The sequence below is a fragment of the Malaclemys terrapin genome, chromosome 1, assembly GCF_027887155.1.
Source record: "Malaclemys terrapin pileata isolate rMalTer1 chromosome 1, rMalTer1.hap1, whole genome shotgun sequence".
In the NCBI taxonomy this organism is placed as follows: domain Eukaryota; kingdom Metazoa; phylum Chordata; order Testudines; family Emydidae; genus Malaclemys; species Malaclemys terrapin.
In genome coordinates, this window is record NC_071505.1 from 266,324,632 (window position 1) to 266,345,905 (window position 21,274).

The 21,274-nt window shown below is 39.9% G+C and overlaps 1 protein-coding gene across 2 annotated transcripts in view; it reads right to left on the reverse strand.

Moving 5' to 3' along the window:
* NALCN (sodium leak channel, non-selective) overlaps positions 1 to 21,274 on the reverse strand; it is a 380,117-nt gene that overhangs the window by 45,901 nt on the left and 312,942 nt on the right. For both annotated transcript variants that reach the window (XM_054012833.1, XM_054012825.1), the window contains exons 19-27: positions 14,982 to 15,083; positions 14,479 to 14,548; positions 13,217 to 13,308; positions 12,920 to 13,042; positions 11,268 to 11,324; positions 10,802 to 10,922; positions 10,569 to 10,700; positions 7,181 to 7,348; positions 5,228 to 5,332 (exon numbers count right to left, since the gene is read on the reverse strand). In XM_054012833.1, the coding sequence (XP_053868808.1) occupies positions 5,228 to 5,332; positions 7,181 to 7,348; positions 10,569 to 10,700; positions 10,802 to 10,922; positions 11,268 to 11,324; positions 12,920 to 13,042; positions 13,217 to 13,308; positions 14,479 to 14,548; positions 14,982 to 15,083 (970 nt within the window). The remainder of the gene's footprint in view (positions 1 to 5,227; positions 5,333 to 7,180; positions 7,349 to 10,568; positions 10,701 to 10,801; positions 10,923 to 11,267; positions 11,325 to 12,919; positions 13,043 to 13,216; positions 13,309 to 14,478; positions 14,549 to 14,981; positions 15,084 to 21,274) is intronic.

A 21,274-nucleotide genomic window follows, 5' to 3' on the forward strand; every position in this document is an offset into this window, starting at 1 on the left:
CATGTGGCTGCCTTACCAATGCCAGTAATCGACATGTTATTTAGAAAAGCTATCGAGGTGGAAAGCGAGCAAATGGAATGCGTATGAGTTCCAGGTGAGGACTGAAGTTTGTGTCATTGGTAGCAAAGGTGGATGCATTCTGAGACCCATTTTGACAGATGTTGTTTGGATACGACCAATCCCTTTGATCTTTTATCTATAGAGAAGAATAAGTGTGATGACTGTCAAGGTAAAAGGCTAGTGCTTGTCTGCCATCCAAGGTGTCATAGCTACATGCTGTTTGCCACGTGGTTTAGGAAAGGTGGATAGGTTGATTTACAGGGAAAGAAGATGGTACCTTGGGTAAAAACTTCAGGTGTGGTTGTAAAATTACTTTATCTTTGTAAAAGATTGTGTATGTGGGGTACACCATGAGGGCACCTATTTCTCCTACCCATTGGGCAGATGTGATGGATACAAGAAAGACCATTTTCGTGGATAGATGCATGTAGGAGCAGGTCGCCATAGGTTCAAATGGAGAGCTGGAGAGCTGGTGAGATAGGTTGAGATCCCAAGGAGGGTCTTGTATCTCAGGGTAAAGATTCTGTAGGAACCCTTAAGGAATTTTTTGTCATTGGATGGTTGAATACTGAACTACCCTCTATCTTGGAGTGCAATAATGGCAGCCAGATGTACATGAACAGAGCTTGTGAATAGCCCTGATCTTTTTAGCTGTCGGGTGTAGTCCAAGATGAGTGATAAAGGAGCGCTCATTGCTGAGACATGTTTGGTGTCACACCAAGCTCAGAATCTTTTCCATGTATTTATTTATTTATTAATGGAGATATCCTATTGCCTAGAACTGGAAGGGACCTTGAAAGGTCATTGAGTCCAGCCCCCTGCCTTCACTAACAGGGCCGAGTACTGATTTTTGCCCCAGATCCCTAAGTGGCCCCCTCAAGGATTGAACTCACAACCCTGGGTTTAGCAGGCCAATGCTCAAACCACTGAGCTATCCCTCCCCCCACTGTAAGTATGTAGGTAAGTATAATGTATTGTCGAACACTGGCTATTTAAAATAATCTCTTATATCTGTTCTGAACAGGTCATCTCTGTATTCTGGAAGCATGAAGAAGCCTTGCCTTCAGATGGAAAAATTCTAGATTTGGGTGAAGAATCTGACCTGCATCCTGCGAGAGGAGGTGTTGCATCAACAGGGTGATAGGTGGACAGACCACCAGGAATAAGAGGTAAGGATACCATATTTGTCGTGGTCATGTTGGGGCTATGAGAATGGCTCTAGATCATTCCACTTTTACCTTGGGAAGCACTTTGAATAGTAGGGGAAGAGGTGGAAAGGCATAGAGAAGAGGTGCGTCCCATGAAATGAGGAAGGTGCCCCCCAGAGTTTGGTGACCTAGACCCTCTCTTGAGCAGAATGGTGGGCATCTGGCATTCTTGGGTGTGGCGAACAGATCTATGTTGGGGAATCCCCTGCGGATGAATATATGCTGTAGGGTTCTTGTGTCTATCTCCCACTTGTGTTCTTGTGAGAACTTCCTGCTCAGTGAGTCTGCCGTGGTATTCTGGTGTCCAGGAAGGTATGCGGCTGAGATATTGATGTCATGCTGGATGCACCACATCCACAATTTTAGTGCTTCTGTACACAGGGATTGAGACCTCACTCCTGTCTGTTGATATAAAACATGTAGGCGATGTTGTCTATCATTACTCTTACTGTCTGTTGTCTGATTATTGATAGAAAGTGTAGGCATGTGTTGTGGACTACATGTAATTCTAGGAGGTTGATGTTTAACATGGACTCTGATGGGGATCACTTGCCCTGTACTGTGTGGGTCTGTTGATGTGCTTTCCAACTTAGTAGGGAGGCGTTGATCATAAGTATCAAGGACAGTGGTGATTGGAGGAAGGGATCCCCCATGCAGACATTCTGAGGTTGTGTCCACCAGTCTAATGAGTCCTTGACCTTCAGTGATATCGAGAGCAGTTTATTCAGCCTGTGTCTGTGGGGTATGTATGCTGTTCGTAGCCATCCCTTTTGGAGGGACCACCTTTTGCTGATGCAGAGGCCCACTGAACTTAGCTGGGCTCCGTGCCTATACAGGGGCTGTCCATATGGAGCAAGTTGCAAGATTAGGGCCTATCCTGCTTTGATGCTGTGATTTAAAGAATTCCCAGTACGCTGACTATAACTGGTTTGGAAACACTGGCTTCCCTTTATGAATTAACACTGTAGGCTCAATTTTTTGCCCCGAATTCATTGCACCTGCAATTACTGCTTCTTAGACATCTAAGTGATCCCAACTGTTTTCTCAATCAGTGAAAGTGACAAAAGGGAGGTCATATGAAGCCTGGGTTAAGAATCTGGCTATGAAGCTGGATGCCGTGTTTGTGCCCTTACTGTACTGTCTAATTTAAGACTCAGTTATGTGACTTTGGCACAGCCCTGCATTGTCCTCGAGGGTGTCTGCGGGAGGAATTTTGTCTCAGTGAAGCTCATTCCGTCACTGAGCAATCTGGTAAGGATGTGCACCACTCCCTGGGATAGGGCAGTCTGCTTCTTCTGGTCCAATAGGTCCATCTTCCTGGTAAGGTGGCAAGTAGCCCCACTGCCTTGTCTCCTTTAAGACAATCTGTACCGCCAATAGTGCAGGGAGGAGATAGTTCCTGTGCTGTCCCAAGTGCAGAGACTACATTTCTGACAGGCCCCTGTAGAAGCACAAGGGGGCATAGAGGAGGAGGCTTCCTGCACATCTGTAAGGGCAAATCAGTATGGCCAAACTTTTCAAACATGGGGTCTTAAAATCAGGCTCCCAAGCCCATATTTAGGCTGTTAAGCAAAAACAATCTGATTATTTATGGTGCTGAGCACCCCCAGAGGTCTTATTGACCTCAGGAGAGATGGGGATGTTCCATACCTCTGAGAATCAAACCACTTTGCTTAGATGCACAAATAAGGCATTCGGGTTGGGTTTTCAAAAGTGCCTAAGTGACTTAAGAGCTCAAATGCAACTGACTTTCCAGGGGCAGTGGGATTTTTAAAGTGACTCTAGTCTTAGCCGAGGTCTACACTAGAAACTTACATTGGTATAACTACATCGCTCATGGGTGTGAAAAATCGACATCCCTGAGTGACGTAGTTATATTGATCTATCCTGCGGTGTACACTGTGAGAATTCTCCCCTCAATATAGCTACCATCTTTTGGGGAGGTGGATTAGCTACACCGGAGGGTTTCTCCCATCAGTTGGTGTAGGTAGCATCTGCACTGAAGTGCTACAGTGGCATAGCTGCACCAGTGTAGCCGCACTGCTGCAGCATTTTATGTGACGACCTATCTTTAGGAGCACAAATCCTATGGAAAATCAGCAAGGCTTATAGAATCATAAAAACATAGGGTTGGAAGGGACCAGGAGAGGTCCACCCCTCATATTGAGGTGGGATCAAGTGCACCTGGACCACACCTGACAGATGCTTGTCCAACCTGTTCTTAAAAACCTCCAATGACAGGGATTCCATCTTTGGAAGCCTATTTTAGAGATTAACTATTGTGACAGACCCAGACCAGTGGGGTACAGGAGTCTGGTAGAGGACAAATATACTGGTCACTGGATGAATAGTTTTCTGTTCCCTGAGTGACCAGAGAAGGGGCTGCACTAGAGTAATCAGGAACCTGCTAGAACCAGTTAAGGCAGGCAGGCTAATTAGGACACCTGGAGCCAATTAAGAAGAAGCTGCTAGAATCAATTAAGGCAGGCTAATCAGGGCACCTGGGTTTTAAAAAGAGCTCACTTCAGTTTGTGCTGTGAGTGTGAGGAGCTGGGAGCAAGAGGCGCAAGGAGCTGAGAGTGAGAGGGTGTGCTGCTGGAGGACTGAGGAGCACAAGCTTTATCAGACACCAGGAGGAAGGTCCTGTGGTGAGAATAAGGAAGGTGTTTGGAGGAGGCCATGGGGAAGTAGCTCAGGGAGTTGTAGCTGTCATGCAGCTGTTACAGGAGGCACTATAGACAGCTGCAGTCCACAAGGCCCTGGGCTGGAAGCCAGAGTAGAGGGTGGGCCCGGGTTCCCCCCAAACCTCCCAATTGACCTGGACTGTGGGTTCTTCCAGAGGGGAAGGTCTCTGGGTTGTTCCCCAACCCACATGGTGAAACTCTGAGGTAAGAAAATCCGCCAATAAGCGCAGGACCCTCCAAGATAGAGGAGGAACTTTGTCACTCTATCCTTCTAGTTAGAATATTTTCCTCCTATCTAACCTAAATCTCCCTTGCTGCAGATTAAACCCATAACTTCTTCTCCTACCTTGAGTGGACATGCAGAACAACTGATCACTGTGCTTGTTATAATGCTCTTTCATATTTGAAAAATGTTATCGGGTCCTCCCTCAGTCTTCTTTTCACAAGACTAAACATGGCCAGTTTTTTTTAACGTTTCCTCATAGGTCAGGTTTTCTAAACAATTTATCATTTCTGTTGCTCTCCTCTGGAGTCTCTCCAATTTATACACATCTGTCCTAAAATGTGGCACCCAGAACTGGACACGGTACTCCAGCTGAGACCTCACCAGTGCCAAGTAGAATGGAATAATTACTTCTTGTGTGTTACATACAACACTCCTGTTAATACACCCCAGAAATGATATTACCTTCTTGGCACCTGTATCACATTGTTGGCTCATATTCAATTTGTGATCCACTATAACCCTCAGATCCTTTTCAGCAGTACTACCACCCATTTTGTAGTTGTACATTAGATTTTTCCTTCTTAAATGTAGTACTTTACATTTGTCTTTCCTGAATTTCATCTTATTTCAGACTAGTTCTCCAATTTGTCAAGGTCATTTTTATGTTTCTAAGTCACTTGGGCACTTTTGAAAATCCCACCCTGTGGTGCCTAACTGTGGGTACCTAGGTCTGAAAATTTTGGCTAATGCTTCTTAGGACTGGGAGCACATCTTTCTCTACTGCATGCACTTTGCCAGATGCATTACTGGGGATCAACGGGTGATAATTGCTTATTTTCTGTTTTCAGCTTGAATTAAAAAAAAAAACATTTTGTTCTAATTGTGCAACTGAATATAGAAATCCCCTCCCCCCCCTTTTCTGAATACATGAAATGCCACACAGTTTCTCTTTTTCATACTGAATGCCTGTTGTTTTTCCTACTTGTTTCCTCCATTGCCCAGAGAGGATGGAGTATACTAGTATTTTGAAATAGAAAAGCAATTCTTACCCTTGCGATGATGTGTGGATCATTGCACTTGGCCAGTTTCCCAGCAAAAAGCTGAACTCCAAAGCTTGCAAAAACAAGCATTAATGTCAGCAAAAGAATGGACACCTGTGAAAGTGATGTAAATATAGTCAAACTTTTCTCCTACAGACTAGACGTGAAGGGCTAGATCCTCTGGTGCAGTCCAAGAATGAGCCTTTGGTGGCATAATGCTGACCTGGAGGATTTTATGACAGGAACAATCCCTGCTCCATTGAATTTTTAGCCAGTGCACTTCCAACTTTGGCTGCACTGGGAGGACTGGCTCCAAACTTTTAAACATGGGGCTCTCCCTAAACTTCTTTGTGTTATGAATTATAACTTATGCATTATGTGTTATGAATAACAATGCATCATTTTATAATAATGTCTCCATTGAAACTAATACAAGTATTTTTTTAAGTTTTAAAACTTTTGTTACCATATCTTTTTGGTGATACCATTTCAGCAACTTGAAATATCATTGCATTCCATACTAATTTTGGCTTTTTAATTAGACAAGCACTGGGTTTTTTTCTTTGTAGATTTTCCTATGAAGCTTAAGCTATTGGCCTTTAGTGTAGGCCCTGACCCAGCAATCACTGACACTCTTCCTATTGTTTGTATTATGGTAGCACCTCAAAGCACTACTCAGGGACCAGGACCTCACGGCAGTAGGTGCTGTACAAACACAGTTGCTTAACTTTAAGCACGGGAAGACTCCTATTAACTTCAATGGGACTTCTCAGGTGCTTAAAGCTAAACACATGCTTAAGTGCTTTGCTAGATCAGGCCTTATTCATTAACATGTGCTGCCTCTGCTGGCTGTCTGGCTCTGTAACACTAGAGCAGCTACCTGCAAGAGTCAGACATAAATGAATTAAAATGTTTACATCATAACAGGTTGTAACAGATATAAAGTAAGTTAAACACTGGCCTTAAACTAATGACCCTTGCCCCTTTATTAAGAGACTAGTTTGTGTATTATAACCAAACAATATACATGCATACATAACACAGTATATAATAAATATATAAGATAAAATTGCAAGATTTTATTCCTAACCCTCCTGCCCAGTCTAAAATCTTATCACACTCTGAAGGTCTTGAGACCTGATCCTGGAAAAAATTCTAGAACAAACAAACACACACCACTTGGGGGGAAGAGAGAGAAAGAGCAGTAATAATGGGTTCTGGGATCCCACCACTAAAACACAGATTTGAACCTGGGTCTCCCGTAGCCCACATAAGCGCTCTATCTACTGGGTTATTGGCTATCCTGAATAGGAGGTGTGTGTTTCTGTGTGTGTGTGTGTGTCAGTCTCTCTCATTTGTCCAAAAATTTTCAAAAAATCTTGGTTTTATTTCAGTGAGGAATGAAACCAAATGCCAAAACTTCAAAAAAATGTCTGAGACATAATTCTTGTTTTCCAGGCCACCCTACCCACCACCATTCCCAGAGCTGCAATCAGGGGCAGGATTCCCTCCAACTGTCTCAGAACAAGAACTGGGAGTGACAGAGACTCTCGTCTCTGCAAGTCGGAGTTTTCTTAGGTTTCTGTAGATCAGCCACGTAAGCAGCCTGTCTCTCATCCTCTTCCCCCAGCGGAAATTGCGTTATATTATCTCTCAATAATCCTGCTCTCGACATCAGTACTAAGATATGCTGAATAAACAAAGTCACTTGTGAAATAATTATTACTGCATCCTTATTAAATATGAATGAAAATGAGTGCACTTTATATTGGTAATTTCTTTTTTAACTTGTTACTTTTTAAACTCCAATGGTAAGTGTACAATGCATTTTCTCTGTGAGGTATAAACAGAGTGCAGCTGGTAAAAAAAAATAGTAAAAACCAAAGCTGAATTACAGAAATACATTTTACATTGTTACTCTCCATCTTGTTTTAGCATAGGAACAAAATAACTGGCACATACCAAGAAGATTTCCTTGAAGCCACTAAACAGCTCTCGTACAACTTTCCTCATTTGCGGCACCAGTTTGAAAATGCGAAGGGGTCGGAGACATCGTAGTATCATTAAGAGCTGAGCTCCAGATTTAGCAGGAACATTCTGAGGCATCCAGCAAAGGAATATCAAACTTACCTGGGAGGGGGTGGGGATGGAGAAAGAATGAGCAATCCACATCACAAAATATTATTTGACAAAGTATGATAAAACAGAACATCAATCCAAACGTGTACGTATTCCTTAAAAGATTATAATTGTCTCTTTTTGGGTGTGCTTGTGGGAAAAGAAGGCATAGGGAGCTAGATTTTTAAAGGTATTTAAGTGCCTAAAGATGCACATAGGCGCCTAGATGGATTTCGGTGAGGGAGTCCCTAGTGGGAGTTAGGCATCTAGGCACTTTTGAAAATTCCACTAGGTACCTATCTGCATCTTTAGGAGCATATATATCATTAGAAACCTGAGCTAAAGAGCCTTGCTCAGGGGCACAATGTAATTCCTGCATTTTTCTGATCACGAGGATTATTCAAGTGTAAGGTAACTACTGGCACTAGCTTCTTCAAAGTGAGTGCCGTACACACGTATACAAACATATACATATATTATACAGTTATAAATACAGAGATAAACAGACAGAGAAAGGTCATGCTTTATATTCAGGGAACATGCATATCTAGTTTATATAGTGTTAAAAATGATTAATAGATATTATAACCATGGTATAGACATGAATAGCATGTATCATAGATGGTTATGCCATGTCTACAGAAGGTGCTATAAATGGTTATAAATAAGGCTAAAATTTTGTCACGGTTATTTTTAGTAAAAGTCACAGAAAGATCACTGGCAACAAACAACAATTTATGGAGCCCATGACCTGTGCATGACTTTTACTAAAAATAACCGTACAAGCTGCGGGGCAGAGGTGCACAGCCCCGGTTGCAGCCCCCTGGGGAAGTCACAGGACAGAGGCACATGGCCCATGCTACAGCCCCCTAGTCAGGGCAGGGGCGCATGGCCCCAGTTGGAGCTCCTGGTGAAAGCCCCGGGGTAGGGGCGCACAGCCCCGGCTGCAGCCGACGCAGGGCAGGGATAGTTGCAGCCCCTGACACGGGCAGGGGTGCATGGCCCTGGTTGCAGCCGCCGGTGGAAGCCGCGAGGCAGGGGCACATGGCCCCAGCTGTAGCCCCCACCACAGGGCAGGGGAGCATAGTCCTGGCTCCAGCCCCAGCCGCAGCCTTGGCTCCAGCCCCAACTTCAGCTGTTGACAGCTGAACTCCAAGAAGTCACGGAGGTCTGGTAAAGTCACGGAATCCATGACTGCCATGACTAAATCGTAGCCTTAGTTATGAACCATGTTTATAAACAACGTATTATCTGCTGGACTCTATAACAATTTATAACAACTGATTAGCTATTTATTAAAATGTCAGTTAAGCATTTCTTAACTCTTTATAGAATATTTTATATATACTTTTTCCCACTCCATGCTCTGAGGTGTCCCTAAACCCCTGACTGCCAGAAGCTGGGACTGGACGATTGGGTGACCACATGTCCTGATTTTATAGGGACAGTCCTGATGTTCGGGGCCTTGTCCTATATAGGTATTTATTACCCCACTCCCCTTGTTCCAATTTTTCACACTGACTATCTGGTCACCCTACTGGATGGCAGGGGATGGATCACTTGATAATAGCCTTGTTCTGCTCATTCCCCCTGAAGCATCTGGCACTGGCCACTGTCAGAAGACAGGATACTGGGCTAGATGGATCATTGGTCTGACCGAGTATCGTTGTTCTTAAGTTCTATATTCTTATTTATAAATGTATCCTTAATATAAAGTGTGACTTAGACAGGGGGATTACTTAGTTGTAGATGCACAAGGAATGCAGGACCCAGCTGATTATTGCCAATATGATTAAAAGCAACAAAAAAAATTACTTGTGATTTTTAAAAAACTAAATCAAAAACAACAAAGAACCAGTCTAGCAAAACAAAACGGATAAGCAGATCTTACTGAATTTCTCTGGTATCCTCTCAATATTCTAGGAATGTTTACAAGACCTAGATAAAACATGATTTTCCTCCAAACACACAAACAAAAAGAGGAATTTTGACAAACCAATGCTATTAGAAACTCGGAGTACAGATTGATCATGACAAATTATATGCAGCACATCTGGGATACAGACTAATCTCTCCAAGAGTTAATCAAACCCATCAAATTCATTTCATTTAGCAGCTCAGTTCAGACTGAAAAACCATTTTATATTGTACTGTATTAGTCACTGATTTCATTGTTTGTTTTTTGGGTATAATCTCTTATTATTAATATTTATTACTCATCTATTGCCATTGGCGGGCATAGTGTTTTACAAAAAAAGGAAGGTAGAATTTAGAGCTGTTAAGAAAATAGTATTTCCATTGCATGAGACTGCTCACATTTTGCAATTTGTTTTTCTTCTGAACCTAAACAAGAAACTGGAAATTTGAAACTTCCTGTAGAACAAACATTCTGATTTGGGACTATCAAAATGCGTTGCTTCAATAAGGTAAAAATGTTTCATTTTGATGTCGTCAAAACATTATAGTATTATATAAGATTTTAAATACAATGTATATGTAAATATATATTAAAGATATTTTAAGTTAATGTAAAAGTCAAAGCTAAAAGAATCAAATCTATACAGTTGAAATGAAACATTTTAGCTTATTGAAATGAAACATTTTGAAAAACAAAAGGAAAAAGTCAAAATGATTCATTTCAACTTTTTCCCACTGAAAATTTAGTTAAAATCAACATATTCCTGCAAAAAGCTTCAATTTCAACACAACTGCCTTTTCTATTGAAGTGTTTTTGACCAGAGCTACTATAAGCAGCCAGGTCTGATTCAACCCTAACATCCGTCATCTGGTAATGCCCTCTCTACAGAGGGGAACTGGGGGATGAGGTGGGAAGGCAAGGAATGAATGGTGAAGAGCCAGCTACACCAGCGGATTCCCCTGCATAAAAGGGATAGAGCAGGGTCCAGGATCTAGGATCTGGATCTAAAGATGGAAGGAAAGCAGGTCAGATGTATAAGATAAATAAATATATACACAGAGAGAAATTACTATGCAATGGGAAACCTACATGAATTTATCACAATTTGGGATGCAAGTCAATATTCAGATACCTAAGTACACAACTGCAGTTGTCAAGTTTGCATGTGAAACTGTGGTGACTGTGCTCAAATTACCCTCACAGTTCTGCATGATTTCATTTTTAAAAAACTATCCCCAAAGGTTTAATAAATACATATTCAGAAAGATGAAAATTAAAAATGTTACAAAAAAGTATTTAACTATCAAAACTTACAAGATATATAAATATATCCATGACTCCTCCAAAGTCCCTTATGACAGCTGTTGGTGTAAAAAACAAGCCATCTGCCATAATCTTCAGATTAAGCTCAATGCTCATGAATATTACAAAAACATATTCAGCAATCTGAAAATCAAAGCAGAGATAAATCATAATTTAGTAATAAGCAGTGGAGAAAAATAAGATGGTTGTGCTTTATTAAATGTGAGATGATTCAGTAATGTTACCTGGAGTGTTGGAGCACGCATAACTCTTCTAAAGGGGGATTCAAACATCATAGAAATGCAGGAGCATATAGTAACAATGATCATAACCCAGTCCAGGTAAGTAACCAATCCCAGCAAATCACTGTCAAAAATATGCAAGGACAATCATTAAAGAGAAACTTAACCAGTGTCATCAAATGTCTATTAAAAATACAGTCTAGCTAAAGTGTTTTCTGTGAAAAGTCAATTAACTCTAGAAGGAGGCATTTGAAAAGTTTCAACATGTCAGAAATGCATAGTAAAACTAGAGAAGTAACAGAACAAACAAAGGTAACAAAACAATTCCCCTCCTCACAAACCCAAACAAACAAACAAACAAACATAAAAAAACAAACACAGAAAAAGAGACATTTTAAGCCAAAAAGTATAATCCACATTGATATGCAAAACGCAGTCAAACAAATGAAATTACTTTTGCAATGCTTACTAGAGCTGATGGTATTTGGTATTTTTCACAGCTCCGGTAACAGGATCTGTTTTAGAACTATAAAAAGGAAATGAGATATTTAAAATTCAGCAATTTAAATTACATTTTAGTGGCCGTTATAATTGTAGTGTGCATGCATCACCTCAAAACAATTAACTGTCTAGCTTAATGCCTGACATGCATGCCATATTCTATGACTTAATGCTCAAATGCTACTTTTTATAAAAAAGTTGTTTTAAGTTTTACTTACCCAATTTTTGTGACAGGTAATTTTAGTTCAAATTACCAATCAAAACAGTTAGCAGTAATTTAATTTATGGCACAGCTCTGAGCAAGATAGCTCTAGACTGGCTTTTAAAAACTTTTAATTTAAAATGTAATTAAGTCTGAGTCCAGCTTCTACAATTAATAGCTTACTTCATTCAGTTTCGATTTTCTGAGCGAAACAACCCCCTGACAAACAACTTCATGTTTCAAAGAGTTTCCCTAAAAGCCCTTTCCTCTTGTATCACAATTCATTGGCGGTCCTCAGCTGGTGTAAAGTGGCTTCACTTTTTTGGTCCAATCTTCTTTAATTACTTAGTTCAATAATTTTCTCATTAATATTCACAGACACACCTCTACCCCGATATAACGCGACCCGATATAACACGAATTCGGATAGAACGCGGTAAAGCAGCGCTCCGGGGGCGCGGGGCTGCACACTCCGGTGGATCAAAGCAAGTTCGATATAACGTGGTTTCACCTATAATGTGGTAAGATTTTTTGGCTCCCGAGGACAGCGTTATATCGAGGTAGAGGTGTATTTCTCATCTAATTTCCTGACCCTTAAATCCACTGATATAAAAAGCTCCCAAGCCTAACAATCTTCAGCTATAAAACTCAAAATAACCTCTTTTTAAACCCAGGTATGGACAAATTTCTGCTCCCAGTTACGTGGTGTAAATCTGGTTGCCTTCAATGGCCTCTGCACTGTGAAACTGAGAAGAGAGGAGCACATATACCTACAGAAGAACCCAGTCATAGTGAACTTGGATGTAGGGAAACTCTGTTTGTAGTGAAGCAGAATGAAAGCCCCAAATTGTTTCAGGGCTTTTCACTGTGCACAATGAAATTCTGGTTATATGATCCCACTTTGAGAGGTGCTGAGAGGAGTGTAATGGGAATTAAGGTGCTCAGCACCTCTCAGGGCAAGGCCCATCATGAACATCTGCTTATAGTGATATTCTTCTGTTGTGGGGGAAGGTTTCACTTTAAGAGGATTCCATGTAGTAAACATATGCACATTACTTAGGATGAGCAGGCCTGACATCAACACGCATAGGTACCATTCTCTTCTCCACTCCTGTCCCCAATCTGCTCATTGGCTACTGTGCAGGCTGGCTCATTGGGGCTTAAAGATGGCAGCTGAAGCTTCACCCCTTTCTTCTTACCTCGTTCCTGCAGCTTCCTTATCTCATCTCATGATCTTGGACTGTCTTTATGAGCTTATTTCTTTTGGTTTCTTTTTCTCCAGCAATGAGATTATATCACGGCTAGTTTAACTTCTAGCTGCTATGGGCTAGTTGCACATATTTTCCTTTCAAAATAAATAGACTAGCCTGTAAAGGAAGTATTTGGCCAAACTCACTATTGAAAAGTAATACACTCACGCGTTAAAGCGAGCTCGCACAACTACTCGACAAAAGTTCCTGAATCTGTGTTCTCGACCAACTATGAAAAGTGGCTTATCAAAATATGGATGATTCTCTCGCAACTCCTCCTCTTGGACTTTCCTTTTAAAAAAAATACATAATATATTTAATGTTACGCAAAAGACATCCATCAAAAATATCCATTATCATTTTGTTTTTATTTCATTGCAGCTGTTAGATTTCTTTTTTTCCATCATACAATATCAACATTTCAAATTGAAAAGTGCGCTTTCAAACCCTTTGGTTTGTAAATACCTTTTCATTTCAGCTTGTTCTTTTTTTTCCTGGATCATCTTGATCTCACTGTCTTCTCTCTGTGCGTTTCTGTATCTCACTGTATTAGAATGCTAGAGGCAAAACAATTACTTAAAATGTGTTTTTTTCTTTTAAAGATGAAAGCAAGATACGGTATTTTAACTGAAGCATTCAAATTGTAAAGTCCTCACTTCTAAATGCACTATGAATCATGTAAGCCAAGCATACTGGATGGTATGTGCTACAACATATGCTTGGTTACTTTCAGTGAAACAAATTTCGATGTTAATTCCCCTGGTGCAATCCCTATGAATTCAACTTTATTACTTCACTAACTCTTCCTATCTTTATTGAACATCATCGTAGTTGTTAAGGGCAAGATTGCGTTCACATAGGGGAATAGGAGGCATTAGGCTCTTTCTCAGTCTATTGAGCAGGCTGCATGTATTGCTGGTTCAAACACAGGGAGAGAACAGTGTCTATATAACAGGTGTGCAGGGAGTGGGTAGAGGGTGTCAGAACCGTCAGAGCCAGTGGAGATGAGCTGGTTCTAATGGGGAAGCAATCTGGTACCTGCTCAGACTCACAACTGCTTCCTTAGCTTGCAATGGTGCAGCTATGTGCTGACAGTTATTTCGGGCCCTAGGCAAAGTAATAGTAGAAAAGCTGCACCCTTTATTTTTACTCATCCTTTACTTCAGTGCACATCTACAAAAGAATATGAGAGCATAGGACTAGAGGGATTGAAAACTCCCATTTTGGTCTTGAAATTCTCCTTGGAAAAATCAGAGACTTCAGCAAAATTTCATTAAAAATTTTCAGAAGTGAAAATGTCATCGGTCTGTGAAAATATGCCACAGTGAAATTTGTTCCTGTTATACCCCTTCAAAACTGGTAGAAATGGCAAGATTTTTATCCAATAAGTCTCACAAGGCTGATGATATTTTTTAAACTTTCGCTGGGGACATGCAAAGTAGGCTGCCCTGGATGGCAAAGTAGTGGACCAGTACTACCTGCAGCTTCAGCGAATTTGCTGTGTAAGCAAGTGTTTAAAAATAAGGAAATCTATCACATGTGTGAATGTGGTGTGTATTCTGAAGATAATGTTAATGTTATTATCCTATTTGTTTTCTGATTTCCTAATAAGATCTCAAGCCACAGATTAGAAAGTGAATGTTATATTAGACTTGTACAGTGATTGTAGGGCATATTAATCTTTACTATATTCCAAAACTAAAACCATCATTTTTGTTTGGACTTACATCTTGAGTCAAGGTTTCAAGAGATTTTCCCCTGCTGATTCGCTGGCTGTTGGAACCATGTCTTAGTGACCTGAAACAATCATAATCAATTTGATAGTAAATCTCAAGATCAAATCTTGACCTTTATATGATGGCCATTATAAAGCACTGCTCTCCAGATACAGTATCTCAAATTCTTATCATTTTTCCTTAGCTTACATGAGAAGCTTTTATGTTCTTCAATTGTCTTTAAGCCTATCTAACATAAACCAATTTCTTTTCCTTCTGATCTTTAAATTGATAGTTCTGCAGTCAGTGAAGGAAATGACATTTGAAATAAAAAGGCCTTTTCCCCATTTATGTACCTCAATGAATTTCATTATTGTTACGATCAAAAATGTACAATTTAGTTCTTTGCGTGAGTCATTCTTGTTGTAGACGAGTTAGGTATTGTGCAAGTTTAACTCTATTCATTGAATTTATTTTAAGATTATTTTTAAAACACTTTTCCTGTCTGTGTTTACCTGCGCTCTTGCCGTATATGATGCTGGACACTAAGTATTGACCTTTCCTTTGCAGGTTGCCCCTCAAAGGATCCACTCAGCATGCGTTGTCTAGTGCAGGCCCTAAAAAGAAATATTGTGATTATGATAAATAATTGGAACTTCCACTGTAAGTAATTTTTTTATAAAGTGAGACCAAATAATTGCATTGCTGGAACAAACAGACATGCTGTTATTACTTTTGGCATGACACAACTGGCACATATAGTTTTGAGGGAATGCAAGGGCACAGCTTCATAGAAAACAATATATAAGACAACAGAACAATAGTAAGGGCAACTCGTACTTCTCATTAAAAAGATGTTCATATTCTTAAAGCCAAATGAGATGCAAAGGTTCCTCATCCTCTCGTATATAATCAATGACAGGGCATTCTTTATGACCTCTCCTTGCTGAAACACTGTGCTCCATTTGTGGATCCTCTTTTTAGGATTTACTATAGCAAATGTGCTTCACCCAGAGTCCATTCACATGTATGAATTGGGCCAATGACAAATCCATCACCCCAGTCCACTGGAAATAATCCAACTTTATTCTGTGAATGTTACTCATGCCATAACCTCCCATTAATTAATTATTAATTATTATTATTAATCATTATTAATTATTAATTATTATTATTATTATGGAAACTTTCAGCTACATGCTGGCTCTTCATAGGGCAATCACTTTGAAACCAAAAAGAATGGATTTATTTTTCATGTCTTTTAGACTGTAAGATCTTTGGGGCAAAGACTGCAATTTTCTATATGTTTGCATGGTGCTTAGCACAATGGGAACCCAATCTGATTGGCTTCTAGGTACAACTAGTATATAATGGTGTAATAATAATACTAATGTTTATAAACAATATTATTATTCCTGTTTCTAATCTTCAGAGTAACAGTGAGGCCTGCAAGGCCTAGATGGGAGTGCTTGTGTTGCCTGCAGCCAGTGGAGTTGGGGAGCTGACCCATGACTGGCACGGACAAAGCTTCCCAATCCTAAGGGCACGTGGTAGCGAGTTGCCTCACAATGTTGGGTACCCCTGGAAAGCATCACAGAGCACTCCAACCTAATAGGAATGTGGGCATTTTTTTTGTACTGGCTGCAAATAAACATTTTTGGTCAAGAAAAAATAAAAGTTAGATTTAAAGAGAAGAGATGAATGCCTGATGTTGAAAGAAAGGATATTTATGCCAGAGGAATATTTGAAGAGGTCACATTTGTGAAAAAATCTTCACTTGCCAAGAACACTGCAACCCTGGATTAACACCCATGGATAATGATTGATTTTATTTTTGCGTTACATCTTCTTCGTTGATATGAGTCACAAGTTGATATCGAGATTGTTCAACCATCTAACTGTTGCATCATCGAGGGTGGCAAGGTGTGGTAGTCCACCCTCTAATCTTCTAATTGTGCACTCCTCCACCACATGTTTGACTGTCTGCATCACTGCCCCACAGTCACACTGTCAAGATTGGCTAAGCCAAAGTGTGGCACTGTGGCAGCCAGTCTGGCTGTTCCAGTCAGTAGTCTGTTAAACTCAATCCAGGATCTATGTGCAAGGCTGCCACCAGGTGGATGTAAGTTAGGACTTCTGAAATTCATCAGTGAAACAGATATAAACCAAATATAAATATTTCATAAAAGCAAGTTGAGTCTTGAAGGTGCAATTTCTCTATTTTCAGTCGCTCTTGCCTCATATCTGATAACATATATGAGTATTATGAATGTGAGCCCTTTGTATACATCACACTATTCACTAACACTTTGCGCCTTTGAATACATGTTTACTCCCATTGTTTTAAATAACGTTGCACAATTACATATGGCAGGATGCCATCTCATGAAGGCAATTATTGCTTTATAGGGGATAACTTTTTTCTTTCCAATATTTCTGTGGATATCTGTTTTCACTCTTCTCTGTTGTTTTCCTTCTCTTGGTTTTAAGCAGATGGATGAAAGGAATGTGGATCCACTGAGAGATCTGTAATGCAAATTAAGCTTATAACGTCTGCCTATGTTTTCGTCACCCATTACACCAGAATCTCACTATTATACACTTATTATACACTTATTACAAGAACACATTAGATTACATTATACTGAATAGTCAGATATATAATTACATTTAAGAAAATTGCAGTATGTCTTGCAGTGCAATACAGTTTACAGTATCTCAGTCAATATCTGAATAAAATGAATTTTAAAGCATTATGTGATATAGGATAATGTAATGTAATCATTTCAGGAGACGACAAAAATATTCTTTGAATAACTGTAATTTCTGTGTAAAAGAATAATCATTATTTTTGAGAAATGGATCCTATCTGACTCCATTAGAATGACACTAAGGTCTCTCAAAGCAGAGACAATAGTAGGTTTTGATGTGCAAGTTCTCTCCTATAACGGCTTCTCACTGAGATAACGGAACAGCTTGTATTTGTATCTTTGTGAATATGAATTACTGTGCTCTTAGGCACATGCATGTGTATTTTATTATCCAGAAATAATTGTTTCCTTACATCCACGTGTGACTTCCACATAAATGTTTTCACATGCTTGTACACAACTCATTGAGATATCCAGTTGCTTTGTGAGTGGAGAACACAATCCCTTGCTGTACGTAAGAAAAGAGAACACTGCTTGCAACCAAAATAGTAAATTCTTCCTGTGACTACATTCTTATGCCATATTATTAAGTGAATAATGAAGCCAATTAAATAAATACTATAAAGGAACAGATCTGGATAAAGGAGCAGACCCGTTGAAAGATTGTCAAGATTTTTAAAAAGTAAATGCCTAAAGTTTGGTTCCTAAGTCCACATTTAGGTGTCTACATAAGTTGTCTGATTTTCAAAAATGCTGACAGTCCAGCAGTCCCTGTTGAAATCAGTGGAGAAAAGATGCAATGCCAGCGCTATAGGACTGAGATCAAGTGACTTGAAATAGATAATGCAAATTGTCAGCAGCAATGTGCACGGAAGCCTTTCCACACTCACAGCACCACAGATGATGTGACAGAGAGGAGAGTTTTACAAGCTCCTTAGCTTGTTTACTAAACATCTCCTTACGTTTCTCTTCTGCCATCCTCTACTCTCTGGGAACGTTTGCCTTTATGAATCCTTAGCAAGTGCCAAAATGTGCCTGACCATTCTCCCAATTGCAAAGGGCCAGATTTTGTAAAGATATTTTAGGCACCTTAAATGGCAAATAGGCACCTTGCGGGGTTTTCCAAAAGCACCTAGTTGCTGAACTCCCATTGATTTCAATGGGTGTGAGATGCCTAGGTACTGATGAACTGTCGAGGAACTGCCTGGTCTCTGATTCTGTAGGTCCTTTCTATAGGGCCCTCCTGGGCCCTGACTGGCTGCTTCCCCTGCAGCTACTCTAGCCTGCTTGGAGGACCTCTCCACTGCTCCTTTCTTGGGATGGGTGTGGCAGGACCCTGAGGTCTCCAGCAGGGAGCCTCTGGGCCTAATCCACCCCATCACACTAGCTCTGTTAGATAATAGAGAGAGTGCATGTTCATGTAATATGTAATGAGAGAGATAGGAAGAGAAAGACAAGTAGAAACATGTCAAGCTGGTTGCAATGTTTACTCGCTATGCAAAGCTCTGGATGCAGTTTATCCCTTTCTTCTCAGCAAATGCAGCTGCAGCAATGTCCTTCATGTTGATCTCTATATGCACAAGGGAAATACAGTATGTTTAATAAGAACAAATTACTAGTCAAGTTAGAGGAAGAAATTACACTGAGCTTGGTTGCAAGACAAGGTCCTACAGGGAATATTATATACCATACATTACCAGGGAAAAACTGATGGGTCCAAAGGGATGAATGAAAGGGGCAGCAGCCCTTCACATTATTTCCTTCCCATTTTAAAATCCCTGAAAAATAAGCAAAACAGACAGTAATTCAGCTAAATACTCCATGCCACTTCAAGATGCTGAACAGTTTGTATGTATTTTATAATACTGTACCTTCCACTAACAGTATGAAGCCGCTTGCTTTGCGGAAGGTGGTGCTCTGTGTGATGTCTTTATTGGGAGGTCTGCTTATGTTGCTGTATCACTGCAATTTGAGGCTTGTTTCATAAATGAACATCATTTAGTTGAACTGCGCCAGAGACCCTATCCACATTTTTACCTGTTGCATACAATTCTCCTGGTGAGTCCTTTGGACAGAATCTTTAACAGAACATGGCAATGCTCCACCAGTAAACCCAATACACAAAATACTATCATACTCATTCATTACTGATGATGATGATAGGTTCTCTCACTGAATCTTTCCATTGTGGCATCCATGCTTCCAATAAACTTTTGTCATGTTCCAGAAGAGCACCCACCAGATGGATCCCAGCATCCACTTCTGTCATCTTATAGATTGCATTCACTATGGCACTGTTTGGACAGCAGGCCAAATGCACTTTGTTAACACAATCAAACAACACTACCTTTCAGCTATTCAATTTAACTGTATTGTTGAAACAATCCGAATCTGACTGGTCAAGCAAAATGGATTATTAATGCAACTTGGATATAACATAAAGCTTTTCTTCCTGGGTCCCTCTTATATGATCAGATGTTTCTAAAAAGAAAAGACAGTAAACAGTAAACTGGTCTTCTTCAGTGTCTATGCAATCTAGCCATCTAAAATGGCATATTTACATGCTCACCTCTTTAGCTATCTTGCATTCTGGTCTTCATTCTTGCCCTGTTGTCTAACCATTCTCTCCTAGCTGATGTGTGTCTGGGTATTTCCTTGGATTAAGGATGAGCCAGTCACAGAGCTTGCTTCATGATGATCCATTAAAAGTATGGAGCTCCCTTAGCACAACAAGTATAAAAAGGGGCAACATTTTCCAATGAGCAGATGCTAAGCAGCTCCTGAAATTCTTCATGTTTGACTTTGCTGGAGACTAGGTAGAATCCAGTGGCAGCCTTGGTTTCTAATGCTCTAAGAAGCTGATCATGACCAGACATACCTGAGATTAGTCATATCAATTGTTTAAAAAAATTACAGGTATCCAATTCTAAAATTTAACAAAAACGGAATCACAGATTTAAAGGAGAAACCCTGATTGACTTAGGGTTGAACTTGTCTTAAGTGACGACTCAAGGGACCAACACAAATTGGTTGTTTAATGTGGAGGCTTTCTAATAAACAAACAAACTACTTACTATGTCTGAGGATACTCTGGGTTTGTGTCTTAAGACAGGAAGTTGCCTAATCAGGATGGCCCATTATAACAACCTATTGAGATAGTTTAATCAGAGACTAGGTAAATATAAAGTAATGTCATAACCCTTTTAGAAAGAGTTAAGAACTTGTTTTTCATTCATTCTGATATGCATAAGAGATCACTGTGTTTTGAAGAATGCTTTTATAAAAGCAGTTAAATAATCTACCAGAATACCAGCAAACTAGTAAAACTGAATTTTTAAATCAAGCACTACAACATATTTTAATGACACACTCAAGACATAGTTTGAGACATAAGATAAATGTTCCTTATTCATTCAGCTGTTTATTACAACGGAAAGCTTCACTTATGCATGAGATAGGCTATTCCCTCAGGCTCAGGAAATGTCAGAAAAGCTTTGTCTGGAATAGTGAATACATTGTTGTTTATACTTAGCACTAGTTTACAATTTAGCTCTAAAATTAATTATAATGTAATGCATATCAAAAGCTACTCAACCTAATGTGGCTTATTTCCAAAACTGTCACAATTCATTACTTAATGATGACCTTTGAAGAAGTTGATTTTTTTGTCCAACAGTCCCTGAAACTTAGATGTTGCACTATGTAGATGATATGATAGGCTGATGGGAAAATGACTCAGAATAGGCTGTACAGTAAACAGCCTCAGAGTTGGTCAGCTAACCTGTATCTGAACCAGACCCATGTTCTGCATTATTGACCTAGGTAATCCGAATATTTTTGTTTTATTCATACAGCATCCAAAAATGTGCTAAGGCACTTTATCGGACCAATAAAAAGATGTGACATGGCCTGTGCCTCGTGAAGCTTGCAAACTATTATGTGATGAAATATGCATGTGTAGCAATAGGGGGTGATGAGGTGAGAAAGATAAGGCTCACTCACAGTGGTAAGATAACGTGGTTATATGTGTATATCTGGATGGTTCCAGTATATTCACGCAAACGACTGTAGGGAGAAGATGATGGTGGCTGATAGAGTATTCCATTCTCAGTGTGTAGCATGTAATAGAGAGGGGAGTGGGGGAAGAAAACAAATGT